Source organism: Hemitrygon akajei, chromosome 10 (genome assembly GCF_048418815.1).
Source record: "Hemitrygon akajei chromosome 10, sHemAka1.3, whole genome shotgun sequence".
Taxonomy (NCBI): Eukaryota; Metazoa; Chordata; class Chondrichthyes; order Myliobatiformes; family Dasyatidae; genus Hemitrygon; species Hemitrygon akajei.
The window spans coordinates 4,436,096-4,450,104 of NC_133133.1; the positions used below are offsets into that span (position 1 = coordinate 4,436,096).

The 14,009-nt window shown below is 43.1% G+C and overlaps 1 protein-coding gene across 9 annotated transcripts in view; it reads right to left on the reverse strand.

Moving 5' to 3' along the window:
- Positions 1–14,009, reverse strand: part of atp11c (ATPase phospholipid transporting 11C) — a 198,870-nt gene that overhangs the window by 14,907 nt on the left and 169,954 nt on the right. For all 9 annotated transcript variants that reach the window (XM_073057768.1, XM_073057764.1, XM_073057765.1 and 6 more), the window contains 3 exons: positions 9,850–9,915; positions 4,056–4,159; positions 526–679 (listed from right to left, as the gene is read on the reverse strand). In XM_073057768.1, the coding sequence (XP_072913869.1) occupies positions 526–679; positions 4,056–4,159; positions 9,850–9,915 (324 nt within the window). The remainder of the gene's footprint in view (positions 1–525; positions 680–4,055; positions 4,160–9,849; positions 9,916–14,009) is intronic.

The following is a 14,009-nucleotide window of genomic DNA, read 5'->3' on the forward strand; positions in this document are numbered from 1 at the left end:
CAATTAAGAAGACCACCTTTGACCACTGAGACAACTTTTCCAGATTTTCCTACAGAATTTTGTGTGAATAAGATATTACTTTTGATTAAGAGAACTACTAATGCTTTGCAATCTCACAGATTAATAGTCATAAATTTCACTTAGACTTGAAGACATACTGAGTGAAGAGGCACTATTTTTCAATACACAAAATATTTGTTCTACAGTAATTCATATCACCAGGAGAACTTTGGTATGTACCAAAAATACACAAAAAAATACCACCAGTTGCACACTGTTAACTTCTGTCTGCATATTAAATGAATTTTGAGAATGTCAAATCTCGAGCAAAAGTAATGCACAATGTAAATGATTAGTCTGCAGAAACAGTAGTAAGTATTCTCAGTTTTAGGACATTGTAACAGCTACTTGTACATTTTCTGGGTCATCTGTTTATTAAAAACAGTTCTCTGGTAGTCATAATGAATGAGAAAAACAGTCAAATAACATTAGATCAATCTGTCACATTCAGTGTTGATCACTTACCTGGAACTGCCTTCTGCCAGGTTTGCTCAAGATTTTTACCACAATATCAGGCACCAAACTAACAGTTATTAATAAAATTATAGTCAGCCATGCTGAGCCAGACGTCAGCATCTGTGCAAACACGAAATGCATTCTCTGTTGTTTTAGGGATGGCCTAGCAAAAAGAAACCAAAATAATCAATACAGTATTTTCATGGTGCATTCAAATCATTTTTCCAAATTGATGCAGTTAAAATATGAAAGCTTAGGCAATTTAGCAAGGAGTGCTATGAAAATTCATATTTAACTGACATAATCCATTGACTATTTGGTTTGGATGCAATACTGTGAATCCATCATTGTATTATGAAGTTGTTCAGATTGGCACAAAGTAATTTCCTGCACAACAGTTAGTACACAAAATTGTGTCCTCTTTCTCAATGATTCTTTGAGATTCTCAAAGATAAAGCCCCTTTAAAATAAAATAGGTACATGATAATTTAGCATAACACATAACACTGAGTGTGTGTTCGTGGTCTTCTGGACGTCCAGTCCCTATATACCTCTATCCCCCACCGAGATGGTCTCAAAGCTCTTCGGTTTTTTTTTGGATTCCAGACCTAACCAATTCCTCTCTACCACCACTCTCCTCCGTCTAGCGGAATTAGTTCTTACTCTCAATAATTTCTCCTTTGGCTCCTCCCACTTCCTCCAAACCAAGGGTGTAGCCATGGGCACCCGTATGGGTCCCAGTTATGCCTGCCTTTTTGTTGGCTTTGTGGAACAGTCCATGTTCCAAGGCTATACCGCGATCCATCCCCCTCTTTTCCCTCGCTATATCGACGACTGCATTGGTGCTGCCTCCTGCACGCGTGCTGAGCTCGTCGACTTCATTAACTTTGCCTCCAACTTTCACCCGGCCCTCAAATTTACCTGGTCCATTTCGGACACCTCCCTCCTCTTTCTTGATCTTTCTGTCTCCATCTCTGGAGATGGCCTATCTACTGATATCTATTATAAACCTACAGACTCTCACAGCTACCTGGACTATTCATCTTCCCACCCTGTCTCTTGCAAAAAGGCTATCCCCTTCTCACAATCCCTCCGTCTCTGCCGCATCTGCTCTCAGGATGAGGCTTTTCATTCCAGGATGAAGGAGATGTCTTCCTTTTTTAAACAAAGGAGCTTTCCTTCGTCCACCATCAACTCTGCTCTCAAACGCATCTCTCCCATTTCCCGCACATCTGCCCTCACCCCATCCACCCGCCACCCCACTCGGGATAGGGTTCCCCTTGTCCTTACCTACCACCCCACCAGCCTCCAGGTCCAACATATAATTCTCCGTAACTTCCGCCACCTCCAACGGGATCCCACTACCAAACACGTTTTCCCCTCCCCCCCCTTTCTGCTTTTCGCAGGGATCCCCTTACGCGACTCCCTTGTCTACTTGTCCCCCCCCCCCCCCCATCCCTTCCCATCGATCTCCCTCCTGGCACTTATCCTTGTAAACAGAACAAGCACTACACTTGTCCTTACACTTCCTCCCTTACCACCATTCAGGGCCTCAGACAGTCCTTCCAGGTGAGGCGACACTTCACCTGTGAGTTGGCTGGTGTGGTATACTGCGTCTGGTGCTCCCGGTGTGGCCTTTTATATATTGGTGAGACCTGACGCAGACTGGGAGACCGTTTCGCTGAACACCTACGCTCGGTCCGCCAGAAAAAGCAGGATCTCCTAGTGGCCACACATTTTAATTCCACGTCCCATTCCCATTCTGATATGTCTATCCATGGCATCCTCTATTGTCAAAATGACTCCAAACTCAGATTGGAGGAACAACACCTTATATACCGGCTGGGTAGCCTCCAACCTGATGGCATGAACATTGACTTCTCTAACTTCCGTTAATGCCCCTCCTCCACTTCTTACCCCATCCCTGACATATTTAGTTGTTTGTCTGTTCTCCATCTCCCTCTGGTGCTTCCCCCCACCCCTCCTTTCTTTCTCCTGAGGCCTCCCGTCCCATGATCCTTTCCCTTCTCCAGCTCTGTATCACTTTCGCCAATCACCTTTCCAGCTCTTAGCTTCATCCCACCCCCTCCGGTCTTCTCCTATCATTTCGCATTTCCCTCTCCCCCCACTACTTTCAAATCTCTTACTATCTTTCCTTTCGGTTAGTCCTGACGAAGGGTCTCAGCCCGAAATGTCGACAGCGCTTCTCCCTATTTTTGCTGCCTGGCCTGCTGTGTTCTACATTTTGTGTGTGTTGTTGTTTGAATTTCCAGCATCTGCAGATTTCCTCGTGTTTGTCCTGGCCTTTACATGTGGCTTAGCTGCTAAGTCCAGTGGGACTGTTTTTACTGACAGCAGAAGGACAAAGGTGGGCTACTGGCACCTTCAAACCAGTCGCTCCGGGCAGATGGGAATCTAAAAAGGAAAAAATTGATCTCAAACCTCTGCTGCTTTGTGGCTATACCCAACACATAGGGAAGGTTTCCAGAGTAAATCCAGTGCTAGGGTCCCTAAGGCAGACCTACGTTGAGTTCAATGCTGACTGGCAACACCTACAATGCTACTAGTGCCAAACTGTGTCAATCTTTGCCGTTCCTTTGGAGTCATCCGCTGTGTGAAAGGTGGAGGGGGGGAGGGTCCACTGCATGGGCAACAGCTTGCTCTCCATGTCGTACTGCTCTGGCTTGCATACTGAGTTGACACTAGGATGCAACATTCAAGGTTGACCAGTGGAAACCAGCCTCTCCTCTATGGACTCTGTCTACACTTCTCGCAGCCTCAGCAGAACAGCCAACAGAATCATAGAGCCGACCCATCTCGGACATTCTGTCTTCTCCTCTCTTCCATTTGGTAGAAAATACAAAAGCCTTAAAGAATGTACCACTAGGCTCAAGGAAAGCATCTGCTATGCTGTTACAAACCTGGTGGTTCCCTGGTATGATAAGGTGGATTCAGGATCTCACGATCTACCTCGTTGTGATCTTGCATCTTCTTCCTTACCTGTAGTGCACTTTCTCATGTTAATGAATTCCTGTACCAGACAGTGATGCAGAGGAGTCAGGACACCCTCGATGTGCTCCTGTAAAAATGGATTAGAATGGGGGGGTGCGGCGAGTGGAGTCTCACTCGCCTTAATCTGCTCAGGAAGTGGAGATGCTGTTGTACTTTCTTGACCAAAAAGAGGTAATGTTGAATATGTTCTATGTCAATGCACAGTACAATGATTTGATCTGTTTGAACAATATGTAAGATAAGCTTTTCACTGTATTTCAGTACATGTGACAATAACAAACCAATTCCAATTCTGTTGCAAGTTTTTGTTGCACCTCTACATGCAAGTAACTGCGCTATGACAATAAACCTGGCTTTGACTTTGATCTATCAAATGCTCTTCAGACAACATTCATCAATTTGCTGTAATTCAGTGCTGCAAACTATTAAATCATCAATTAATACTTAAATTTTGTAACTTTTCTCAATCACTATCTGCTAAATTTCAGTTTGCTTAAATGGGACTGTAAATATTCACATCTACTTACCATATAATGCCACCCCAAAAGAAAGAGAAAATGACAAAAAAGGCTAGAGAGCCCCATATTACAAAGTGGTTCAGCCATGTCCAGTATCGAGTATCCAATACGAGCTGAAAATGCAACAAAATAATGAAAGCTACATAGTCAACACCAAATACCACAGCTGATTATATGCATTACTTTCCTTCACCATTCTATACCAAATTTGCTGTAAATTTGATACTCAAGTAAAAGATACTATGTAGAAAAATACAAATAGAATACAACACAACTATCTGCATGACTGAAAATCAGAACTATGAAACCTTGTGTTTCCAGCCAAATCAGTGTATGTGCTAATATGTTTATCCTAGGAATTGTCTCAAAATCTATTGATTTCCAATATATTTTTGAGAAAGCGGAAAGTTTAAGACTACAAATTCACAGAAATTAGTTCTACATTGAAATACCTCTGACAGTTGTTTAATGACATTGCAATGTGGGAAACCAAAATGACAAGCAACAACAGTTTAAAGAGGTGACATGTTGTAGCTTGATCACTTGAGTCGAGTACAATGTTCTAAGCAGGTGACTATTTGTGGATCCTCCGGTGGTAGTAGAGGCCGCATAACAAAGTGATGATAACAAAAGACTGGAGAGCCACCGTTCTTCTACATCAGCCCTAGTAGAGTCACCAACTGCCCAAAACTGACCCAAACCTCAAAAGGCAAGAACACAATATCATCTTGAGGCCTCAGCCACAAGTTCTTTGAGAACATAGAACATTATAGGCCTTTCAGCCCAGGATGTTGTGATGACCTTTTAACCTACTCCAAGGTCAATCTAACCCTTCCCTCCCATTTTCTAACATCCATAAGCCTAAGAATTTCTTAAATGTTCCTAAAGTATCTGCCTCTACTACTATCCCTGGCAGGGCATTCCACACACCTACCACTCTCTGTGTAAAAAAAAAACTTATCTGACATTACCCTCTACACTTTTCTCCAATCACCTTAAAATTACGTCCCAACCCTCTTCATATTAGCATTTTTCTTGGGTTCATCGCACAAAAACAACCAGTTAGGCAATCAGCACCTCAGAAAGGTCATGCTCAAAGATTCCCGCATCATGTGCATTTCTTTGTGAATGTATTAAACAAGAATGCTTTAAGGGTTTACAGACTTAAGGGAGGGGTGGGGAGGAATACACTGGGGTGGGGCTTTCTAGGTTGAAGGTACCTTGGCTATGAGTATAAACAGTGGAAAAGCTTAAGGCCTCTGTTTAATTCTGAGCAATATTTCAATAATTTTGAAATATTGAACGGAACTTATTTGATACTTTCAAAAATTAAAGAGGGAACCAAATGCAGCATATCTAAGTTTGCTGATAACATTAAGTAAAGTAGAAAAGCAACTTCTGCAGAGATATAGAGCTAGGTTAAATGAGTGGGCAAAGGTTTAGCAGATTGGGTGAATGCAAGGTCATCCACTTCGGAATGAAAAACAGAAGATCAGACTATTAAAGAGTGAAGGTCACAGTACACTATTGTGCAGAGGGACTTGTGAGTGCTTGTGCATGAATCACAAAATTTGGTTTGCAAGTGTGATATGTTATCAAGAAGGCAAATGGAATGGCTCTCATTGCTAAAGGGAAGGAATTTAAGAGCAGGGATGTTATGCTGCAACTGTGTGCTGGTGAGGCTGCATCCAGAGTAATGTGTGCAGTTCTGGCCTCCTTACTTGAGGAAAGATACACTGGCTTTGGTGGTGGTGCAGAAGACATTCACCAGGTTGGTTCAGTAGATGATGGTGTTAGTCTATGAGGAGAGAATGAATCACCTGCGACCATACTCACTGGAATTCATAAGAATGAGAGGAGATGTTATAGAAACACATAAAATTATGAAAGGAATGGACAAGATAGAAGCAGAAAGGTAGCTTTCTTGGGAAGGTGCAATCAGAACCAGGGAACGTCACTTCAAGATTTGGGGGAATCTGTGGAATTCATCCCAGGGAAACAATAGAGACTACTTCAATAAATACACTTAGACAGTTGAACGGATTTCTGAATAGCAGGGGAATTAAATATAATGGGGAAGAGCCAGATAGATGGAGCTGAGTCCACAGTCAGATCAGCCATGATTTTATTGAATGGAGGATCAACCTCGATGGGCCAACTCCTGCTCGAAGTTATTATGTTCTTTAATAAATAAAGTTATTTTTGTTGTTGGGTCCAGAGTCTAGTAATCAATAGACAATAGACAGTAGGTGCAGGAGTAGGCCATTTGGCCCTTCTAGCCAGCACTGCCATTCACTGTGATCATGGCTAATCATACACAATCAGTACCCCGTTCCTGCCCTCTCCCCATATCCCTTGACCCCGCTATCTATGAGCTCTATCTAACTCTCTCTTAAATGCATCCAGAGACTTGGCCTCCACTGCCTTCTGGGGCAGAGCATTCCACATATCCACCACTCTCTGGGTGAAAAAGTTTTTCCGCATCTCTGTTCTAAATGGCCTACCCCTTATTCTTAAACTGTGGCCTCTAGTTCTGGACTCACCCATCAGCAGGAACATGCTTCCTGCCTCCAGTGTGTCCAATCCCTTAATAATCTTATATGTTTCAATCAGATCCCCTCTCATCCTTCTAAATTCCAGTGTATACAAGCCCAGTCGCTCCAATCTTTCAACATATGACAGTCCCGCCATTCCGGGAATTAACCTTGTGAACCTACACTGCACTCCCTCAATAGCAAGAATGTCCTTCCTCAAATTTGGAGACCAAAACTGCACACAATACTCCAGGTGGGGTCTCACCAGGGCCCTGTACAGCTGCAGAAGGACCTCTTTACTCCTATACTCAATTCCTCTTCTTATAAAAGCCAGCATGCCATTAGTTTTCTTCACTGCCTGCTGTACCTGCATGCTTGCTTTCATTGACTGATGTACAAGAACACCTAGATTTCGTTGTACTTCCCCTTTCCCTAACTTGACTCCATTTAGATAGTAATCTGCCTTCCTGTTCTTGCCACCAAAGTGGATAACCTCACATTTATCCACATTAAACTGCATCTGCCATACATTTGCCCACTCACCCAATCTGTCCAAGTCACCCTGCATTCTCATAACATCCTCCTGACATTTCACACTGCCACCCAGCTTTGTGTCATCAGCAAATTTGCTAATGTTACTTTTAATCCCTTCATCTAAATCATTAATGTATATTGTAAACAGCTGCGGTCCCAGCACCGAACCTTGCGGTACCCCACTGGTCACAGCTTGCCATTCCGAAAGGGACCCATTAATCGTTACTCTTTGTTTCCTGTCAGCCAGCCAATTTTCAATCCATGTCAGTACTCTGCTCCCAATACCATGTGCCCTAATTTTGCCCACTAATCTCTTATGTGGGACTTTATCAAAAGCTTTCTGGAAGTCCAGGTACACTACATCCACTGGCTCTCCCTTGTCCATTTTCATAGTTACATCCTCAAAAAACTCCAGAAGATTAGTCAAGCATGATTTTCCCTTCATAAATCCATGCTGACTCGGACTGATCCTTCTGCTGCTATCCAAATGTGTTATAATTTCCTCTTTTATAATTGACCCCACCACTGATGTCAGGCTAACCGGTCTATAATTCCCTGTTTTCTCTCTCCCTCCTTTCTTGAAAAGTGGGACAACATTAGCCACCCTCCAATCAGCAGGAACTGTTCCTGAATCTATAGAACATTGGAAAATGATTACCAATGCGTCCACAATTTCTAGAGCCACCTCTTTAAGTACCCTGGGATGCAGACCATCAGGTCCCGGGGACTTGTCAGCCTTCAGACTCAACAGTCTATCCAACGCCGTTTCTTGCCTAATATAAATTTCCTTCAGTTCATCCTTTACTCTAGTTTGGCCACTATTACATCTGGGAGATTGTTTGTGTCTTCCCTGGTGAAGACAGATCCAAAGTACCTGTTCAACTCATCTGCCATTTCCTTGTTCCCCATAATAAATTCACCCATTTCTGTCTTCAATGGCCCGATTTTGGTCTTAACTATTTTTTTGCTATTCACATACCTAAAGAAGCTTTTACTATCCTCCTTTATATTCTTGGCTAGTTTACTGTCGTACCTCATTTTTTCTTGGCGTATTACCTTTTTTGTTATCTTCTGTTGCTCTTTAAAAGCTTCCCAGTCCTCCAGTTTCCCACTCATCTTTGCTATGTTATACTTCTTCTCTTTTATTTTTATACTGCTCTTTACTTCCCTCGTCAGCCACGGCCGCCCCTTACTCCCCTTAGGATCTTTCTTCCTCTTCGGAATGAACCGATCCTGCACCTTCTACATTATTCCCAGAAATACCTGCCATTTTTGTTCCACTGTCTTCCCAGCTCGGGTATTGTTCCATTGAACTTTGGTCAGCTCCTCCCTCATAGCTCCATAGTTCCCTTTGTTCAACTGTAATACTGACACATCTGATTTTCCCTTCTCCTTCTCAAATTGTAGGTTAAAACATATCATATTATGGTCACTACCTCCTAATGGTTCCTTTACCTCGAGGTCCCTGATCAAATCCGGTTCATTGCACAACACTAAATCTAGAATTGCCTTCTCCCTGGTAAGCTCCAGTACAAGCTGTTCTAAAAATCCATCTCGGAGGCACTCCACAAACTCCCTTTCTTGGGGTCCAGTACCATTCTGATTCTCCCAGTCTACCTGCATGTTGAAATCCCCCATGACAATTGTATCATTACCTTTGCGACATGCCAATTTTAACTCTTCATTCAACTTACACCCTACATCCAGACTGCTGTTTGGGGGCCTGTAGATAACTCCCATTAGGGTCTTTCTACCCTTAGAATTTCTCAGTTCTATCCATACTGACTCTACATCCCCAGATTCTATGTCCCCCCTTGCAAGGGACTGAATATCATTCCTCACCAACAGAGCCACCCCACCCCTTCTGCCAGTCAGTCTGTCCTTTCGATAAGATGTATATCCTTGAATATTCATTTCCCAGGCCCTGTCCGCTTGAAGCCATGTCTCAGTTATTCCCACAACATCGTACTTGTCAATTTCCAACTGAGCCTCAAGCTCATCTACTTTATTCCTTATACTTCGTGCATTCATATATAATACTTTTAATTCGGTACTCCCCCTCTCCTTTCATATCAATTCCTATTTCACTTGGCCATACTGTATGATCTCTTCTTGAGCTTTCTACTCCATTGATTCTGTTGTCCTTTTTAACTTTTCTTATTTTCACTTTCCCTTTAACTCCATCCTTATATTTCCAGTTCATTCCCCCCCCCCCCCACCCCACTACTTAGTTTAAACACATCCGTGTTGCAGTGGCAAACCAGTCCGCCAGAATGCTGGTCCCCCACCTATTAAGGTGCAACCCGTCCCTTTTGTACAATTCATCCCTACCCCAAAACAGATCCCAGTGGTCTAAGAATGTATATCCTTGCTTCCTGCACCAGTTCCTCAGCCACACATTCAGATCCATTATCTCCCTGTTCCTGCCCTCTCCAGCACGAGCAAGACATTTCAGGAGTAATATTAGCTGACTTATCTATAAGCAACACATGATAGAACATGCATCTGAATGTATAATCAATATAGGCAAATGTATATGGTCATAGATCAGCATAATTTCACAATTGTGAGCAGACTCCAAAGGGTTACATGGCGAGGTCCTGATTTTAGGGTATTACTTAACCTTGATAAATTTGGAATATGATTAAGTCGGGACCCTGTGCAAGGAAGTTATCAAAATTAAACTCCTCAAAACATAAAAAATTCAGTGCAAGTTAACTAAAAAATGTACATACCTTAAAATTAACTGTAAATACTAAAACTGTAAAGACAATTGTACCAAAAGTCCAGTTTCCATAAATCTGTAATAGAAGACAAAATAATACAACATCAACTGAATATAAGATCATATAGGAATGTAGCCAATACTTATAACTCTGTCTTCAAACCCTAAATGTGTTGAAAACGTAGTTTTCATCTTGTTTCATCTTCTGCTATAATCCACAGAATAATAAAGTACTCATTATTGCTGACGATACTCACTTAAAATATAATTTTTAATACACATTACAATGGGAATTAAATAGCAAAACACACAAAATACTGGAGGAACTCAGCAGGTCAGGTAGCACCTACAGAAAGGATTGAAGAATTGACTCTTCGGGCCGAGACCCTTCATCAGGATACTATTTCCAGCATCTGCAGAATCTCATGTGTTTATGGGAATTAAATAAATTAAAATGCAAATTGAAATGCATCAGGCTGAATGGGTACATTCGCCAAATTTCAACCATACATAATGTTAAAATGAGTTATACTGAATTGCAAGTTCAGCCTTAAACTTACTGTTTTACGAACAGCACCGAAAGTAAAATACAGGATTTATCAAATTCCACATCCCATTTCAGCTTAGGCCATGTCATTGTTCAGACTGAGAATCTGAAGATTCTCACTCCTACACAAGTTGAGGGCAAGATCAAAATCAAGATAACTGTAGACACTAGAATAGTTCACTAGGCACCTTCACTACATTCCGCTTACAGTCAGAAGCAATTAGAACATACAGCACAGGAACAGGCCCTTCCTTCGATCCACAACATTGTGCTGAGTTAAATCAGTAATCAAATGGGCAACTAAACTAATCCCTTCGGCCTATACAATAACCATATCCTTCCATTTTCCTCACATTCATATGCCTATCTAACTGTCCCATGGAAGTCTATAACATAACTGCCTCTACCACCACCCCAAGCAGTGCATTCCAGACACCCACCACTATGTTAAAAAAACTTGCCTCTCAATCTCCTTCAAATTTACCCCTTCTCACCTTAAACACATACCCTCTGGTATGAGAAATTTCAACCCTGGGAGAAATTGATTGCCATCTACTCTTTATCTCTCACAATCTTATAAACCTCTATCAGATCTCTCTTCAGTCTCTGCCACTCCAAGTTTGTCCATCCTCTCGCAGTAGCACATACCCTCTAATCCAGACAGCATCCTGCTAAACCTCTTCTGCACCCTCTACAAAGCCTCGACATCCTTCTTATAATCGGGCGACCAGAATTTTATGCAATACCCCAGATGCGGCCTAACTAGAGTTTTATAATGCTGCAACATCTGACTTTTAAACTCAATGCTTCAACTAATAAAGGCAAGCATGTCATATGTTCTGGGAACTATGCCCTTGGACCTCAAGATCTCTCTGCTCATGAAGACTATTAAGAATCTTGCTTTTATATATGCCTTACTGCATTTGTCCAGATTAAACTCATCTGCCATTTCTCCAACTGATCTATATGCTGCTGTATTCTTTGCCAGTCTTCTTAATAAGATGCCAAGAAAGAAGCCTTATGGAAATTACGTTAACAAGCAATTTCCAAGGTAAGGAAATCTTCAATGATAAAAGTCAAAAAGACAAGAATAAAAGGATATCACAACCATTTGATGAAGCAGTAAATGAAAATCTAATTTCTGTAATTCAAATGGAAGATACAAGATCCAGGTAAACTCATTATTTCAGCTTGTCCCTGCTCCGCTAAACTAATACCTGCATACCTTGACTCAGTTTTATCCCCCTGGTTTGGTCCCTTCCTACCTACATCTGTGACAGTTCACATGCTCTCGATCTTTTCAAAGATTTCAAGTTCCCTGACCCTGGCACAGACCCAACCCGTTCCCTCCACCACCACTGTCCTCCGTCTGGCAGAACATCCTCACTCTCAACAATTTCTCCTTTGCCTCCTCCCGTTTCCTTCAAATAAAAGGTGTAGCCACGGGCACTCGCCTGGGTTCCAGCTATGACTGTTTTTTTGTCGGCTAAGTGGGACAGTCTATTTTCCAAGCCTACAGTGGTGCCACTCACTGACTATATTGACGACTGCATTAGTGCTGCTTCCTTCATCCAAGTGGAGCTCATCAAATTCGCATCTAACTCCCACCCTGTTCTCAAGTTTACCTGGTCTACTTCTGGCTCCTCCCTCCCCCCTTTCTCGATCTCTGGAGTCAGGTTATCTACTGATGTCCATTGTAAACCCATGGACTCTCACAGCTACCTGGACTATACATCTACCCACCCTGTTACTTGTAAAAATGCCAATCCCTTACTCTCAATTCCTCTGTCTGCTCTGAGCCTGAAGCTTTTCATTCCGAACAAAGATATCCTCCTACTTTACAGAAAGGGGCTTCCTTCATCTGCCATCCACGCTGCCCTCAAACCACATCTCTTCCATTTTGCACGTCTGCCCTCACCCCATCCTCCCGCCACCCCACCAGGGATAGGGTTCCTCGTCCTCACCTACCACCCCACCAACCTCTGTGTCCAGTATATAATTCTCCATAACTTCCACCAGCTCCAACAGGATCCCACCACCGAGTACATGTCCCCTACCCCCCACTTTCTGCAGGGATCACTCCTTGTGTGACTCTCTTGCCCATTATTCCCTCCCCACTGATCTTTCTCCCTGCATTTAACTTTGCAAACGGAACTAGTGCTACACACTACCCCTACAACTCCTCCCTCACTACCATTCAAGGATTCGGGGCCCAAAAGTTGACTTCATCAACTTTGCTTCCATCTTCCACCCTGTCCTCAAATTTACCTCATCCATTTCTGATACCTCCTCCTCCCCCCCACCTTGATCTCTCTGTTTCTATTTCTGGAGACAGCTTATTCACTGATGCCTATTACAAATCAACTGACTCTCACAGCTACCTGGACTATACCTCTTCCCACCCTGTTACTTATAAAAATGCCACCTCTTCTCTCAATTCCTTTGTCTGCTCTCAGCATGAGGCTTTTCATTCCAGAATGACAGATGTCATCCTCCTTCAAAGAAAGGGGCTTCCATTGAGTTCAAGTGCTGTGAGGTAATGTTACAGCTATATAAGACCTTGGTCAAGCCCCACTTGGAGTACTGTGTTCAGTTCTGGTCACCTCACTACAGGAAGGATGTGCAGAGATTTACAAGGACTTTGCCTGGATTGGAGGGCATAACTTCTGAGAATAGGTTGAGTGAACTTGGCCTTTTCTCCTTGGAGCAACGGAGGATGAGAGGTGACCTGATAGAGGTGTATAAGATGATGAGTGACATTTCATTGTGTTGATAGCCAGAGGCTTTTTCCCCAGGACTGAAATAGCTAACACAAAGGGGCATAGTTTTAAGGTGCTTGGAAATAGGTACTGAGGGGATGTCAGGGGTAAGTTTTTCACACAGAGAGTGGTGGGTACGTAGAATGCACTGCCGGAAGTAGTGGTGGAGGCAGATACAACAGGGTCTTTTAAGAACCTCTTAGATAGATATGTGGAGCTTAGAAAAATAGAGAGCTATGCGCTAGGGAAATTTTGGGCAGTTTCTAGAGTAGGTTACGTGGTTGGCACAACATTGTGGGCCGAAGGGCCTGTAAAATGCTGTAGACTTCTATGTTCTACCTCCACTATCAACCACGCCCTCACCACATCTCTTCCATTTCGTGCATTTCTGCCCTCACTCCATCCTACCGTCACCCCTAGGGTTCCTCTTGTTGTCACCTAGCACCCCACCAGCAAGCATATCTTTCTCTCCCCCCCTACACTTCCTGCGTTCTGGAGGGATCGCTCCCTACGCGACTCCCTGGTCCATTCATCCTTCCCCACTGATCTCCCTCCTGACATTTAACCTTGCAAGCAGGACAAGTGCTACACCTATCCCCACGTCTCCTCTCTACCATTCAGTCCTTTCAAGTGAGATGTCACTTCACCTGTAAGCCGGTTAGGGGTCATCTATTGTAGCTAGTGCTCATGGTGTGGCCTCTTGTATATCACTGAGACCCGACTGAGATTGGAAGACCGCTTTGCCAAGCACCTATGCTTTGTCCACCAGAAAAAGCGTGATCTCTCAGTGGCCACTCATTTTAATTCCACTTCCAATTCCCATTTGACATGTCCATCCGTGGCCTCCTCTACTGTCGCGATGAG